Source organism: Carcharodon carcharias, chromosome 21 (assembly GCF_017639515.1).
Source record: "Carcharodon carcharias isolate sCarCar2 chromosome 21, sCarCar2.pri, whole genome shotgun sequence".
Classification (NCBI taxonomy): Eukaryota; Metazoa; Chordata; class Chondrichthyes; order Lamniformes; family Lamnidae; genus Carcharodon; species Carcharodon carcharias.
The window spans coordinates 81,984,255-82,000,375 of record NC_054487.1 but is presented as its reverse complement, the minus strand read 5'-3'; the positions used below and the strand labels follow the sequence as shown (position 1 = coordinate 82,000,375).

Here is a 16,121-nt window from a genome sequence, read left to right as displayed (position 1 = left end):
TCCCGGGCTGGAGCTGCAGTAACCAATCAGAGGCGCGGAATTACAATGTTGCAATTTCCGCTCCGAAGCGAAGCATCCACATCCAATCAGCAGTGAGCTATAGTATCTGAACGTTCCATTGGGTTGTGATTATTGACAGTGCAGGTACAGAGAGGGCCCAGTCGCAGGTACACCCACCCCCACCCCCGCCATCAGCAAGCTTTCTCCAGGCAGTTGGCTCTCAGTTTCAGGCCTGTCCACTGCTGAGTTAGACCCAGACAACAAATGGGCAGTTGTTTATGCAGATTGAGTAGCCATGAAATGTGCAGATGAAATTTAATGTACAAAAGTGTGAATTTATATATTTTGGTAGGAAGAAGGAGGAGAAGCAATATCAAAAATAATATAATTTTAATGAGGGTACAGGACAGAGACACCTGGGGATGCACATAAACAAACCTTTAATGGTGGTAAGACAAGTGGAGAATGCAGTTGAATAAAGCATATTACTTTATGAATAGAGGCATAGAGTACAAAAGCAAGGGAGCAGTGCTATATCTTTATAAAACGCTGGTTAGGCCTCAGCTGGAGCATTGCATCCAATCTGGGCACCACACTTTAGGAGGGATGTCAATGAACGCCTTGGAGATGGGGCAGATTTACTAGAATGGTGCTACAGATGAGGGATTTCAATTACATGTGGAGGCTAGAGAAGCCTGGTTTGCAGTCCTTGGAGTAGGGAATGTTAAGAGGACATTTAGTAGAGGTGTTCAAAATCATGAATGCATGAGCAATTAAGGAGAAACTGTTTCCACTGGCAGGAGGATTGGTAACCAAAGGACCCAGATTTAAGATATTTGGAAAAGAGCCAGAGGAATCACTTTGTTTCTTTACACTGAATGCTACGATCAGGAATGCATTGCCTGAAAGGTTGGTGAAAGCCAAGGGTTGGGTAAATACTTGAAGAGAAGACATTTACTGAGCTGTGGAGCTGGAGCCGGGGAGTGGGATATATTAGACAGCTTTACCAAAGAGCCAGCACAGGCTGATGGACTGAATGGCCTCCTTCTGTGCTGTATCATTCCACGATTATATGACTGATATCAAGTTTTCAAACGTGACCATAATTTTTCCTAGTTAACTAACATAAAGTTTGGAATAGGGATTTAGTAATTGGTCTGGCTCATTTTAGTTGGCTTCTCTTGGTCTACAACAGATGGTGTCAATAATTAGCTGGCACAAAGGTTCGCCAGGTGTCACAACTCATTTGTCTTAGCATTGTTGAGTTCCATTTTCTTGTTAAGCATTGTAAACTGGGGGTGAATTTGAACACAGGTGGCAGTGAGGATCAAGGACACAAGACCCACAAATAGAAATGAGTGCAGCCAGGAAAGCAACTCTGAAAATTACATGTCATTTACTTATTTGTGTTATTCCACTTTACAGTAAGTAATTGTGTGCTTTGAGATGCTCTGATAAAACATCATACACATGCAAGCTTCGTTCTTATCTAGCATTTCAGGCTGACCCTGAATTATATCTCATTGGGACTTTAATGATCCCTGCGTAGAGGCAGAAAGAGTTTCCAGGATCGAGTGTTGTGGCATGGAGAAGAGACATTAGCGTGAAAGAAAGCAAGGAACAATAAACAAACCAATGTCATAGAGTCATAAATGGAGGGGGTAGTAATCATTGTTTTATTTAGTGTGCAATGTACCTTTAAGAATAATATTGGTTAAGAGAGATCACATGATCTGTAGTAACCAATAGGAAAGTAGCGCTGGCCACCTCAGCAGTCAGTGTAGGGATAGAGTTGGAGTTGAAAGTACACGTGTAGTTGCTGCTGAGTACATTGTAAAGAAACTTAAAGTTTCCACCCAAGAAGTGTCTGCAGATCAACTCTATCACTAATGGCACAACTCGGCCACCCTACAACACAGGGAAAGAGGCCATTCAGCCCACTGAATCCATGCTGGCTCTGTGTGGTGCAATCCTGTTAGCTCCATTGCCAAATGCAGAAAGTTTAATGAGGAGGCCTGGTAGAAAGATCAGAGGAAAGAATTCTAATTTCCTCTGTGCCTCCGCTCAATGCCAAACTATTCAAGATATCTGACTAAAGAAAACCAACTACTGTGCAACAACAACTGGCTTTGTATAGCACCTTTCACATTGCAAGATATCCCAAGATCCTTCACAAGAGCACAAAGCCGTGTAGGAGACATTAGGTCGGATGCCCAGAGGTAGGTTTTGAGGGGCGTCTTACAGGAGGAAAGAGAGGTAGAGGGAGATGGGAGGGTTAGCGAGGGAATTCAGAGTTTGGGCCTTGGCAGCTGAAGGCACGGCCATTAGGGGTGGACCTGGCTCACGCATGTAGCTTCTACAAGAGCTCCGTAAATAAAGCTGTTTCAATTAGGAAACCTTGCCAATACATCAAGTTTATTACAACTGGCAACAAGGATGGGATTTAGAACCCACGCGTGCTATCGGTCAGCTGTCAGATTCTGTCATGATTTTGAATGCCTGTATTAAATGTCCTCTTAACATTCCCTACTCCAAGGAGTGCAAACCAGGCTTCTTTAGTCTCCCCATGTAACTGAAATCCCTCATCTGTAGCACCATTCTAGTAAATCTGCCCCGTCTCCAAGGCGTTTCATTGACATCCCTCCTAAAGTGTGGTGCCCAGATTGGATGCAATGCTCCAGCTGAGGCCTAACCAGCGTTTTATAAAGATATAGCACTGCTCCCTTGCTTTTGTACTCTATGCCTCTATTCATAAAGTAATATGCTTTATTCAACTGCATTCTCCACTTGTCTTACCACCATTAAAGGTTTGTTTATGTGCATCCCCAGGTGTCTGTTTGTACCCTCATTAAAATTATATTACTTTTATATTGCCTCTTCTCCTTCTTCCTACCAAAATGTATAAGTTCATACTTTTGTACATTAAATTTCATCTGCCCCATTTCTGTTTTGCAGTTGCCAGAGGGACAAAAATAGCACTTTGGCCTCAGCAAATAATGTTAACTCCTGCTGCCTGTGACTGACAGGACGGCTCTTGAAGGGCTAACTTGACTAAACAGAGCTCACACCTCACCGAGCAAAGCCTTGACCAGGACAGCTTACAGTGCCAAAGAGAACAAGCCCGTCACCCTGGTACAGAAAGCAGTGTGCTGAGATGCATTTCGACAGTCGAGAAGGGGAAAATAAAACTGCAATTGCAGAAAATCAGGAATTTAAAAAAAGGAAAAGAATTGCTGGAAACACACGTCTATTGACACCTGAACAAGTCCGCGCTTTCAGGTGTGGCCTTTTTGCCAGAGGTGGGAAGGAAGCACAGAGTAAACTTCCGAGGACTGAATAAGAATGAGGGAATTTTGCACACTGGGGAGGGAGAATAGCTAGTGGACGACAAAAGTCTAGAATTCAGTCTCCTCTCGGAGTTAATGAGTTGAGCGGCCAAAAAATAAGTTGTTTTGTTTAAAACCTAGAAAGAAGTGAAAACTGATAGATAATTTGCACATAAGGGTTGCCTCTCAGTCAGATGGTGACAAGGTCCAAGATAGCTGCAGGGAGGAAGATAACCCCACAATGAAGTGAGAGTAGTACAGGACTTAAATCTTGCTGAAAAGAGAGACATGTTGCTGAAGCTTTTCATCTTGCATTCATCAGGACAAATGCAAGAATGCCAAATTTCAAACAATCACAACAATTTATACTACAGGAGAAAAGGGCGCTGATTGGTTGGCAAATTAACTCTGATTGGCCGAGTCATTGCCATCGAGTAAGCAACAGGAACTATAGGCTCCCAAAGCTCCCAGTAATTCAAAAAGGGCACAATGCTTAGACATGTTTTTTTCATATTTTTCCCCTGTGTATGAATGTATGTCGCTTCATTAAGAGCTCAACTGATTATCTTAAATCGGTTGTTAGTGTAGCCATTAGCGCACTCAGGATTTTTCAGCAAGTGCTGCCCAATTGCGGAATCATATCTAACATGTTCCTTCGGTTGCTCGTAATAGGCAGAGTACAGACCGTACTCAACCAGCCCATACTTGCAAAGCCCAAAGCAAAGCACAAAAATACTTTTAGATACGTCCAGGAGATCCCATCCCTGAAACACGCTTGAACAAATGATGCGGTAGATAATTCCACATGACAACCAGTTTATCAAGGAGAGACCAGGGAGTATCCACCCACCACCCCACACCCCCCCCCCCCACCCCCCCCAACCCCCGCCATGCATTTTGGCTGGGATTGGCGTCTCCTCTCTCCGGCCAAGGAAGTCACAGTGAAATGAGATTTAGAAGTTTCAATGCAAGTCAGAACAAAGCAGGCAATCTGATTCCTCACATGGGGAACAGGAACAGTGTATCAAGACTGTTCTTTGGCAGTTAGTGCACCCTGTTGGGAAGATTAGGGAAAGCTTTATCCTACAGTTGACTTTGCCATTCTTGATGTGAAACCACTTGGTGCCAACAGTTGGCACCTTACACGAGAAAATCTTCCATTCCCTAAGAGCGAAGTACAAACAGATACACGGGACCGGGATACTGGATAAAGCGAAGCAGCCAGTCTGAAAAATGACTGAAATCCAATTGAAAGCACTGGCTAGAAACCAGGCTAATAATCCAGAGCTTGAGAGTGCTAATCCCACCCCAGCACGTTTTGAAAGTTAGAAAAAATTCTGATAAGCTGTGGGCTGGCACCAGAAAAATGTGGAACCGGTGTTACCAGAGTCTGGAGTCACAAGTGTGCCCCTGTGTATAGGCAAATAGATGAAAAGGCAAAAAGTGGTCACGGGGGCTGGTTGTTAATAATAGCACATGCCAAGTTTGAGGTTTTAGAATATTAAGTGAAAGTGGTTCAAAGTTAACAAAATTTTATGAGGAACCACTTACTCTTTTCCCTTCTCTAGTTGCACAACCTTCTCAAATTCTAAAAATACTCAGCATGTGTTATAATAAACTCTCCAGTGTTAAAGAGGAGGATAAAAAAAACAACAAAAGAGACAAATGGTTTTGGCACTTTGACAGCTCATCTTTCAAATTATCTGGGACAACTCAGCCAGGTTTGGGAAGCAGCGCAGGAAGTTCTAGCACAATCACACCTGGGATTTTACATAAATAGACCATCCAATTATATCTCAAACCCAACTTCCCTGCTTTTATACACTTTTAAATCTTTACTCAATGGACAGGATTATATTTGAGGCCAAGCCTAATTAACTTTTAAGCCCCCACAAAGTGGAGTCTTAAAGCTTTTTACCCCCTGTTCCAAAATCATGGGCCAGGTTTTTGACTGCCAGCCGGGTTGGGGCCAGACGCGGGCAGAATCTTCTACCCTCATGGCGCAAGTTTGGGGGCAGGGAAGGCATTTAATCGGGTGGGAGAGTGACAGCCGAGCATCCCGCTGCCTTCCCACCTCCACCCTGATTTAGTATGTGGCAGGAAGGCCCGTGGATGGTCTGCCTGTCCTGCCACCAATTGAGGCCCTTGACTGAGCAATTCATGATCACTTAAGGGTCTCTTCCTGACCTTGCTGCTATTAATCCAGCAATTTATATTATGGAAGTAAAGGGTGCCGTTTGGTTGGCGAGTTGACTCTGATTGGCTAGAACCTACATAGATCCTGTAGTTTCCCGTCGCTGTCTCCATGGCAATGCCTCGGCCAATCAGAGTCATTTTGCCAACCAATCAGCACCCTTTTCTCCAGTAGTATAAATTGTTGGGATTGTTTGAAATTTGGCATTCTTGCATTTGTCCTGTTGAGTGCAAGATGAAAAGCTTCAGCAAAATGTCTCTTTTTTCAGTAATATTCAAACTCTGTACCACCAAGCGACACGTGCTGGGTTTGCTGATTATCAAGCCAGCCGCGTGCTGCTCATGCAATTCCTCAGGGCAGGCTGGGTCAGTCAGGGCATCGGAACAAGGTTTCTACCAGAATGGACGTAGGCCTCCTGTGATTCCCCATTCCTTTAAGAGCCTGGCCGTATCTTCTGTTTATATATAAAGTGTGGGCATTTGGACAAAGGTACACGGGGCTAATGACCCATCAGACTGACACCCAGCATGAGTTACACCCTCAGGAAGGGAGGGAAAATGTGCAGGATGAAGATAGCGATGCTGTTTTTGGAAATGATATAGACCACCCACACCGGAACTCTGAACAGAGGTGGTATCGCACGGCTCCTCCCTGACAATCTTTAGGGAAAGAAATCTGCTATCCTTGTGTAATTAGCCTCTGTTTGTGACTCCAGTGCCACAGCAACATGACCTAGCAAGGCACTGATGTCGAAAATTGGCATAACACCAACATTGCCGGCAATGCCCACATCTCAAGAATTAATTGAAAAATAATAGGATTTGTGGGGAAAGGGTAAATATCCCCACTTTAATTCCTTATTAGCTAACGACTCCCACATTAAGTTTGTACATTTTTCAGCCCAAATTAAGCTCATTCACAATTATTACAATTTGTACCCAGGCTTGTGGATGGTAGTTGTAAGAGTGTCAAACAGAGCCAAGTATGGGAGGGATTGGGCATCCGAAAATTCCTCACATTTGCATCGTAAATTTCTGAAGGTTTGAAACTGAGGCCCAGATTTTTGTCCCCGGGTCAGGTTTGCCAAGTTGGTGGGGTGGTGGGGGGGTGGTTTGCTGGCTTTGCAAACCAGACCTTTAGAAACGTCTGTGTGTAGGTTGGATATTTGGTTTATGGAGGGTGGGGGGGGGGTGCGGGTGGATGTAGGAGTCAAGGTGGGTGATCCAGGAGCAAATGCGGAGGCCCCTGGGTGGATGGCCTGCCTCTGTGCACAGCACTGTGTTCAAATAAAGAAAAGAAAAGATTAAAACAAAGAAATTGCTCCAGCCCTCAGCTGTCACCCACTCCCACACACCCACTATGCCCCATCCAAGCTAATCAACCCATATCTCCCACACACCCCCATGGCCCTTCATATAACCCCAATGCTAACCCATGCTCCCCAACCACCACACTTTGTTCTTACCCACTCCATGCCAACTCACCTAGTAACCTTGGACAGTTCCTTGACAGTTTTGACATTTCTTTGACAGTTCCTTGACAGCTGGACAGTTCCTTGACAGTTGGACAGTTCCAATGAGTTTGTGCATAAACAGTGCATAATCATGTTTAACTTTAATAAACCCAAAGGGAGGTATTCACATTTTCCCCACAAATCCCATTATTTTTCAATTAATTCTTGGGATGTGGGCATCGCTGGCTAGGCCAACATTTGTTTCCCATCCCTAACTGCCCTTGAGAATGTGGTGGTGAGCTGCCTTCTCAAGCCGCTGGAGTCTGTGTGGTGTAGGTACACCCACAGTGCTGTTAGGGAGGGCGTTCCAGGATTTTGACCCAGCGACGGTGAAGGAACGGCAAATTAGTTCCAAGTGGGGATGACGGGTGACTTGCAGGGGAACTTCCAGGCAGTGGCATTCCCATGCGTCAGCTGTCCTTGTTCTTATAGATGGTAGCGGTCTTGGGTTTGGAAGATGCTGTCAAAGGGGCCTTGGTGAGTGTCTCTTGAAATAAGTAGCAAATTCTAACATAGGTCAAACATTTCAAAGATAAAACATTTTGTAAAATTGCGCCAGGGCCTTAATTTCACTGATTCTCAGAAACACCTTGTGTTTCGTTACAACGCCAGAGATCGAGTACTTACTGCTGCAAGACCAGTCTTCTGCTCTCTAACAACTGCACAACACCCAAGGAATCCAGTGACTATCACAAGGCTACCAGCAAAGATGAGAATACTGGCAGAGACGGCAAATGTACTTGAAGGTAGGAGGCTTAAGTAGTTTCTTTTCTCATTCAATGTCCAAGCTCCTATGGCCATCACTCCAGCACCTGCCATCTAGGGGTATAACAATAAACATCCATTACACAAACTTGTTCATCTGCAGCACAGTAAACATAAGAATATTATACGCTGGGTTGGTCCTGGCATTTCAAATATAATTGCTTCAATCAATATCATACAAAACATTTTCAAGTGTAAAGATAAAAATGATGGAATGTTCCAGTAGAGTCACAGGTCATTTGGTCCATCAGCTACATCCCAACACTTCTCTATAGAAAGCACTTGGCCTACTCTCCTCTCTTGCTCATTTTTCATTCCCTTCCATCCTCTTTTTCAGATAATGTATGGATTCTTCTTCGCAACTGTTCCTGACAGAGAATTCCACAATGCAGCCGATTCTACCCATCCGCTGTTCATCAAAGTTGTGTTTTTACCCTGTGTAACCTATTCACCTGTAAATGTCCCGCTCAGATTGCACTATTCCCTTTCCTAACCTGCACATCTTTCCTCAGTCAAAGTGTGTTTCCTTTTCTTATTTCCAAATTGCATTATTTCACATCTTTCTACCCGGGATTGTCTCTGCCTATCTGGCGCGAGGATCTCTCAGTGACTCCTAGAATGCTATTCCAGGGAAGAGCCCATTTCGCCCAATATGCCTGTGCAGGTCTTTGTCGGTTCTTTGATGGAGCTATCCAGTTGGTCTCAGTCCACCGTCCTTTCCCCATTATCCTGGACATTTTTTCGCTCCAAGTATTTATCATAGAATCAGAGAAATTTACAGGACAGACTGAGGCCATTTGGCCCATCTTGGCTGTGTCTGCCTAATCTCACATTCCAGCTCTTGGTAAATAGCCCTGTGCATTACAACATTTTAAATATCCTAGTGTTATTTAAATATGATGAGGGTTTCTGCCTGTACCATTCTTTCAGGTACTATGTTCCAGATGTTCACCACCCTCTGGATGAAAACAATTTCTCTTCATCTCCCCTCAAGCCCTCAATAACGTTAAATTTATATCTTCTGGTTGTTGACCTCCCTCCTATGGGAACAGGTCTTTCTTATGCACTCTATCTCGGCCTCTCAAAGGAACAGGATAGGCCATTCAGCCCATCGAGCCTGCTCCATCATTCAATGAGATCATGGGTGATCATCTACCCCAACACCACTTTCTCGTGTTATCTCCAAATCCCCTGTCATTAATCTCTAGAAATCAACCGATCCCTGTCTTAAATGTACTCAATGGCTGAATTTCCACAGAGAGTTCCAAAGATTCATCACCCTCTGGGTGAAGAAATTCCTCCTCATCTCGGTCTTAAGTGGCCTACCCTTTATCCTGAGATTATGTCCCCTAGTTTTAGATTCACCAGCCAGGGGAAACACCTTATCTCCATCCACCCTGTCATGCCCTGTGAGAACTTTGTGAGTTTCATAATTTCACACACTTCAGTTAAATCTTCTCTCAGCCGGGTCTGTTCCAAAGGCCAGGATTTTCAGCCCCACCATGGTGGGACCCACTGCGGGGGATGGGGTGTGGTGGGCAAGCCAAATGGCCACTGATGACCCTGGTGGGGTTGGGGTTGGAAAATCCCAGCCTAAGTGAACAACCTCGGCCTCCCAGACAGGCACAGGCTTCTGACATCACCTGTACCTGTAGGATGCTGCATGTGATTAAAGTTCCCACTTTTATTTTCAATTATTATTAGTTTAATAATAATAAATAGCTAGAAATCTCCATTCCTGGGAACATCCTCATAGATCTCCCCAGTTCCCTCTGGGGTGAAGGAGGTAGAATTACAGGCAATTATTAATCTCGCAGTGTTACCCAGTGTCACAAACTCAAAAACAAAAATGCACACAACAATCTCTAATGCAGAATTTCCATTTAATTGGCTTCTCTAAATTGTAACTTTTTTTTTTATCAAACTCCCTTTTTAAAGTTATTATTGAATTTGCTTGCACATGCTTCAGGCAGTGCATCCTGGATCATAACAACTCACTGCATGCAAAACACCCGCAGTTGGTTTACCAATTATCTGAAATCTGTTCCCTCTGGTTATAGATCCTTCGAGCATAGGAAACAGTTCCTCTTCACTCTGTCAAAAGCCTTCCTGATTTTGAACATCTCCATCAAATGTCCGCCCGACCTTCTTAGCTCTGAGGGGAAAAGCACCAGCTTCTCCATATAACTTAAATCCCTGGCCATCGGAACAAGAAGAGGCCACAGGGACACAGGATGTGGGAGCAAGAGAAGGCCATTCGGCCCTTCGAGCCTGCTCCGCCATTCAATACGATCGTGGCTGATCTGGTTGCGGTTTCAACTCCACTTTCCTGTCTGCTCCCAACTCCTCATAACCCTCGACTCCCTTGTCGATCAAAAATCTCTCTAAACCAGCCTTGAATAAATTCAATGACCCAGCCTCCACTGCTTTTTGAGGAAGAGAATTCCACAGATTGAGGCCCTCTAAGAAAAAAAATTCTCCTCATTTCCATCTTAAAAGGGAGACCTAATGTTCTTAAACTGTGACCCTAGTAGGGGATACAGTGACATAGTGGTAGTGTTGTTGTGTTATTGTGCTTATGTCATCTGATGTAACATAGGAGACGAAGCTGGATTCTAAGTAGTAAAGATCTCAGAAGGTTTATTAAACAAACTAACCATTCTTAACAATGTATATCTCACAGGCACATGGCGTGGCTGAGCTACTATCACTTATTCTATGTACCTACAGACTGGTTGCACATGCTAAACTGTTAGACTATGCTAGACTGGAGTGACTGCTACATTAGACCACACTGTACCAACTGACAAAATGGCTTCGAGGTTTTATGATGCTCCGATATCATGATGATGTAACCATCATGTATCTTAAAGGTACAGCACCTCTACGTGGCACATGTAGCTATCATACAACAATGTCACTGGACTAGTAATCCCCAGGCCCAGAAGGTTCTGGGGAAAAGGTTCAAATCTCATCGCAGTGGCTAATGGAATTTAAATTCAATTAATAATCTGGAATTGGAAAGAAAAGCTTGTCTCCGTAATGGTGACCATGAAACCATTGTCATAAAAACCCAGCTAGTTCACAAATGCCCTTTAAGGAAGGAAATCTGTTGTCCTTACCCAGTCTGAACTACATATGAATCTAGACCCATAGCAATGTGATTGACTCTTTTACTGCCCTCCGAAATGGTGTGGCAAGCCACTTGGTTCAAGGGCAATTAGGGATGGGCAACAAGTGCTGGCCTTGCCAGTGATACCCACATTAAAGGAAGTTCTAGTCTCACCCACAAGAGGAAACATCCTCCCGGTATCCACCCTATCAGGTCCCCTCAGGATCTTATATGTTTCAAAAAGATCATCTATCATTCTTCTAAACTCCAATATGTATATGCCTAACCTGCTTAACCCTCCTTCATAAGCTAAGCCCCTCATCCCAGGAATGAGTTGAATGTACCTTCTCTGAAGTGCTTCCAATGCAATTATATCTTTTTTCAAATAAGGAGACCAACACTGTATACAGTATTCCAGATGTAGTCCCACCAAGGCCCTGTACAGCTGCAGTAAAACTTCCCTACTTTTATATTCCATTCCCCTTGCAATAAATTAAGGCCATTCAACCCCTTGAGCCTGTGCTATCAATCAATAAGATCATGGATGACCTGTGACCTAACTTTATATGCCTGCCTTTGCCCCATATCCCTCAATACCTTTGGAGAACAAAACTTATCAATCTTAGTTTTAAAATTAACAAGTGATCTATCATCAATTGCTATTTGCAGAAGAGAGTTCCAAACTTCTACTATCCCTTTGTGTGTAGAAGTATTTCCTAATTTCACTCCTGAAAGGTCTGGTTCTAAGTTTTAGACTACACCCCTAGTGCTAGACTCCCCAGCCTGTGGAAATATTTTCTCTCCATCAATCCTACCTGTTCCAATGAATATCTTGGAAACATTAATCAAGATCTCCCCTTAACCTTCTAAGTTCCATTAAATAAAACCCTAGTCTGTCTAATCGCTCCCCGTAACTTAACCCTTGGAGTTTAGGAATACTCAATGAAATACAAGCCAAGTTTATGCAACTTGCCCTCAAAATTTAACCCTTTTATCCCCAGTGTTGTTGTGGTGAATCTGCGCTGCACCACTTCCAAAGCTAATATAAGCGATAGTGCCCAGAACAGCTCACAATAAATCCAGATGTGCTCTAACCAGGGCTTTGTATAGCTGAAGAATGACTTTGTATTATATACAATATATATTATATATTATTACATACCCTTTGTATCCTACTCCTCTAGATATATAGGGCAGCATTCCATTAGCCTTTTTGATCATTTTCTGTAACTGTCCATGACATGTTAATGATCTATGCACCTGTACCATTCTAGCAAATCTCTTCTGCACCCTCTCTAAAGCATGACATCCTTCCTAAAGTATAGTGCCCAGAACTGGATACAAACTCAGGCTGAAACCTTACCAGTGTTTTACAAAGGTTCATCATAACTCCCTTCCTCAGATGTCTCTGCTCCTGAACGCCTTTTAAAATTGTACCATTGTACCACTTTGCCTCTTCCTGCAATAATGTATTTTTTCTGCCATATGTCTGCCCATTTCACCAGTCCGTCTACTGGGGTTGCTGATCCTCCAGGATTGGCCTGGAGTCTCCAGGAATTGAAGGTCAATCTCCAGGATGCTGCTGTGTGCAAACCCTGGAGAAAATCATCGGGACATTAAAAAAGATTGGGTTTTTTTTGTCATTTTCTTTGACCACTTCCCTTAATTTTGAAAAATGTGAAAATATTGAAGGTGGGAAGAAAAACTGTTTGGCTGACAGTCAAGCATCATCCAATTGGGTAATGAGCCTTTTTGCTTTCCAGTTGGTGTAGGAGGGCAGTATATCACAAGGATGGCTGTGCTGACTGATGAATGACTGGAACCTGGGGGCAAGTCATGTGACGAAACCTCCAGGAATATGTTTTATCATCGTTGGCAACCCTATTGTCCATATCCTCCTGAAGCCTGTTACCATCCGTCTCACCTGTTACTACACTTTCAAGTTTCATATCACCTGCAAACCTTGAAATTATGTTCTGTATACCCAAGTCCAGTTCATTAATACATATCAAAACGAGCAGTGGTCCTAATGTTGACTCCTGGGGAATACCACAATATCCTTCCCTTTTAGTCTGATCTTTATCATTACCACAAAAGCAAAAGATGCTGGAAATTCAAAATAAAATAGAAAATGCTGGAAATAGTCAAACAAAATCAACCTGTAACATTGGCCGGAATTTTCCAGCCCCATTGGTGTTGGGCTTGGGGTTATAACAACTAGGGCTTGCTTGGGGGAGGGGCAGGAAGTGGTCTCAGGCAAGGGGAGAGACTGCAGGCTGAGGGCGGTACTAGGGAAGAAGGGTAACTCAGGGTATGTGCGGGGGTGCATGCTGATCTGTGCAAGTGGCCTCAAGATGGTGAGGGCTGAGGAGGCAGTCTCAGAGGAGATGGGGCCAGATGGAGATGTGAGGGTGTGTGTGAGAGAGTGAGTGGTGATGTCCCTTGAGTGTCAGTGAGTGAGGTGCCAGTGAGTGTGTGATGGGCTTGTGAGTGTCTGAGTTTAGAGTAATAAAATGGCTGAATTACCCTGGCAGCACTGATTGAGATCATTCATCCGTTTTCTGCACTGGATGGCCGACCTCTTCTGTGCAGCTTTGGCACTGACCACCTCTGCCACCGCCTCCCAAGCAGGAGCGGTGGAACTGATGGGCCTCCTGCAGTCAGAGCTGGGGTAGAGGACATTGCGGCGGACCTCCTCGTTGTCCAGAAGCATCCCGGGGATGTGTCACTGAATCGGGGGACTGCACTCTACTTGGCTTTTGGGGCCATGTCTTCACCACTACAAGCATTGAGAACTGTATGCATGGTTACAATTTAAACATGACGCCCTGTGTGAGGAAGCAGCAAGGTAACAGCATGGCGGGTAAATTGGAGGCCACCCACCAGAGAGATGGCATGTTTCCTGTGGCTGCATAAATAACGAGGGGGGAATGGGACCATACAGCGCAAAAACTCACCATTGCAGCCAGCGGGTAAAATGACTTTTTTTCCCACCTGCTACCGCACTGTGTGTAAATCTTGGACGATTCCACCCATGAACTCAGTTTTCATTCCACAGAAGTTACCTGACCTGCTGAGTACATCCAGGACTTTCTACTTCCATTCTGTTCATCACTGCTTTCTGCGTTTTGACCATTAGCCAATTTTATATACATATTGCCATTGTCTCTTTAATTGAATGGGTTTGAATTTTGCTAACAAGTCTATTATGTAATATTTTATTAAACATCTTTTAAAACACCAACTCCAATACCCTCATCAAGTCTGTTATTTTACCAAAGAATTTGATCAAGTTAGTCGAACATGATTTGCCTTCATATGTCCGTGTTGATTTTCAATTAGAAACCCATACTTTTCCAAATTCCCATGAATTTTTCCCAGATTATTGTCTCTCAAAGGTTCTCCATCGCTGATGTTAAGCTGTCGCTGTCAGCTTTATCCCTCTCCCATTTTTTTGAAACAGGGTATTTACAATCCTCAAGTCCTCTGACACCACTCCCATATCCAATGAGGATTGGGAGAATGTACCCAAACCCTCTGCACTTTCTACCCTTACTTCATTTAGTATCCCAGCCTACATCCCATCCAGACTAGGATGACTTCCTGACTTTGAACCCTGTCAATCTTTTTAAGTGGTGGTGTATTACAGATCACTCAAAGACACTGAGTTGCTATGACAACATACACTTTTACATGCATGTTGTAGTCTGGAGCTATAGATAGTGATGGTAGCTGGCTGACCAGGAATAACTCCCACTCTTACCACCTGTCACTGGCGTGTGTTGGAAGGATTTTGATCACGTTCTGAAAGACTTGAACCCGGAGTTTTTGGCCCGAAGGCAGGAACATTACCCACTGCACCACATGACCTCAACCTTTTAAGGTAGTTCTCCTTTGTTGCTGCTTATTCTATACAATATTGCTACTGCCCTCTCTTTAACTGTGATATTGGCAGCATCCTCTTCCTTAGATGTGGACAGATGCAAAGAACTCGTTAAGTACCTCAAACATTCCCTCAGCCTCCATCGGTCTGCTTTAATATGAATCATTTCTTCAGCACCATATGCCTTTGAATAAAACCCTCAAGAGATTATTCCACACCCGAACCTGGTGATTTAACACTCCCAAATCCACCTGCTCAGAGGAGACTAAAGCAAAGGCTTCACTCAGCATCAGTCCAGCTTCCTGGTGTCTTTACCTTTACAAGAGTGACCGCAACTCAAAAGTAGCTCATCGTGATGGTTTGTTTGGCTTAATCAAAGGTCAAATGATACTTTACTTCTCTGTTTTGATGATTAAAAAGTCAAGCAGTTAGAAAGTATGGAAATGTTGAAATCGAAACCTCTCTGAGGAAGCACACCCCAGGCACACTCCACCAACTCTGACCGATTCAGCCCTATTATCACCTTCCTCCAGTGTAAGCGATGGAGTGTGTTACAGCGACTGCACAAGTTCCAAAGCCCAGGTTATTTTTATAACTTGGGAATGTTCTGGACATGTCAGCACACTTACCCAGAAGAAGAAATTATAAACAAACAGCAGGTACTTTAAGCAGATTGTCACACAGTCCTCTGAATCCTCTTTGTATTTTTCTGTCATCGTCATTCACTGAAACACACACAAAACCAACATCACAATTCTACATATTATTCAATCAGAATGAACCAGAAAGTGTTCCCACTTTGGTGCAAAGCATTTTTTTTATGTTCTTTCACGGGATGTGGGTGTCGCTGGCTGGGCCAGTATTTATTGCCCATCCCTAATTGCCCTTGAGAAGGAGGTAGTGAACTGCCTTCTTGAACCGCTGCAGTCCATGTGGTGTAGGTACACCCACAGTGCTGTTAGGGAGGGAGTTCCAGGATTTTTGACCCAGCGACAGTGAAGGAACAATGAAATAGGTCAGGATGGTGTATGGCTTGGAGGAGAACTTGCAGGTGGTGGTGTTATCATGTATCTGCTGCCCTTGTCCATCTAGATGGTGATGGTCGCAGGTTTGGAAGGTGCTGTCTAAAAAGCCTTGGTGAATTCCTGCAGTGCATCTTGTAGATGGCAGACACTGCTGCCACTGTGCGTTGGTGGTGGAGGAAGTGAATATTTAAGTTGAAGGATGGGGTGCCAATCAAGTGGGCTGCTTTGTCCTGGATGGTGTCGAGCTTCTTGAGTGTTGTGGGAGCTGCACTCATCCAGGCAAGTGGAGAGTATTCCCTAATA

The 16,121-nt window shown here is 44.0% G+C and overlaps 1 protein-coding gene across 1 annotated transcript in view; it reads right to left on the bottom strand.

Annotated features, from left to right (window-relative positions):
• Positions 1-15,509, bottom strand: part of tspan11 (tetraspanin 11) — a 51,690-nt gene extending 36,181 nt beyond the window's left edge. The window contains exons 1-2 of the mRNA XM_041216256.1: positions 15,423-15,509; positions 7,661-7,852 (exon numbers count right to left, since the gene is read on the bottom strand). Of these exons, the coding sequence (XP_041072190.1) occupies positions 7,661-7,852; positions 15,423-15,509 (279 nt within the window). The remainder of the gene's footprint in view (positions 1-7,660; positions 7,853-15,422) is intronic.
• Between the last annotated feature and the right edge of the window lie 612 nt (positions 15,510-16,121).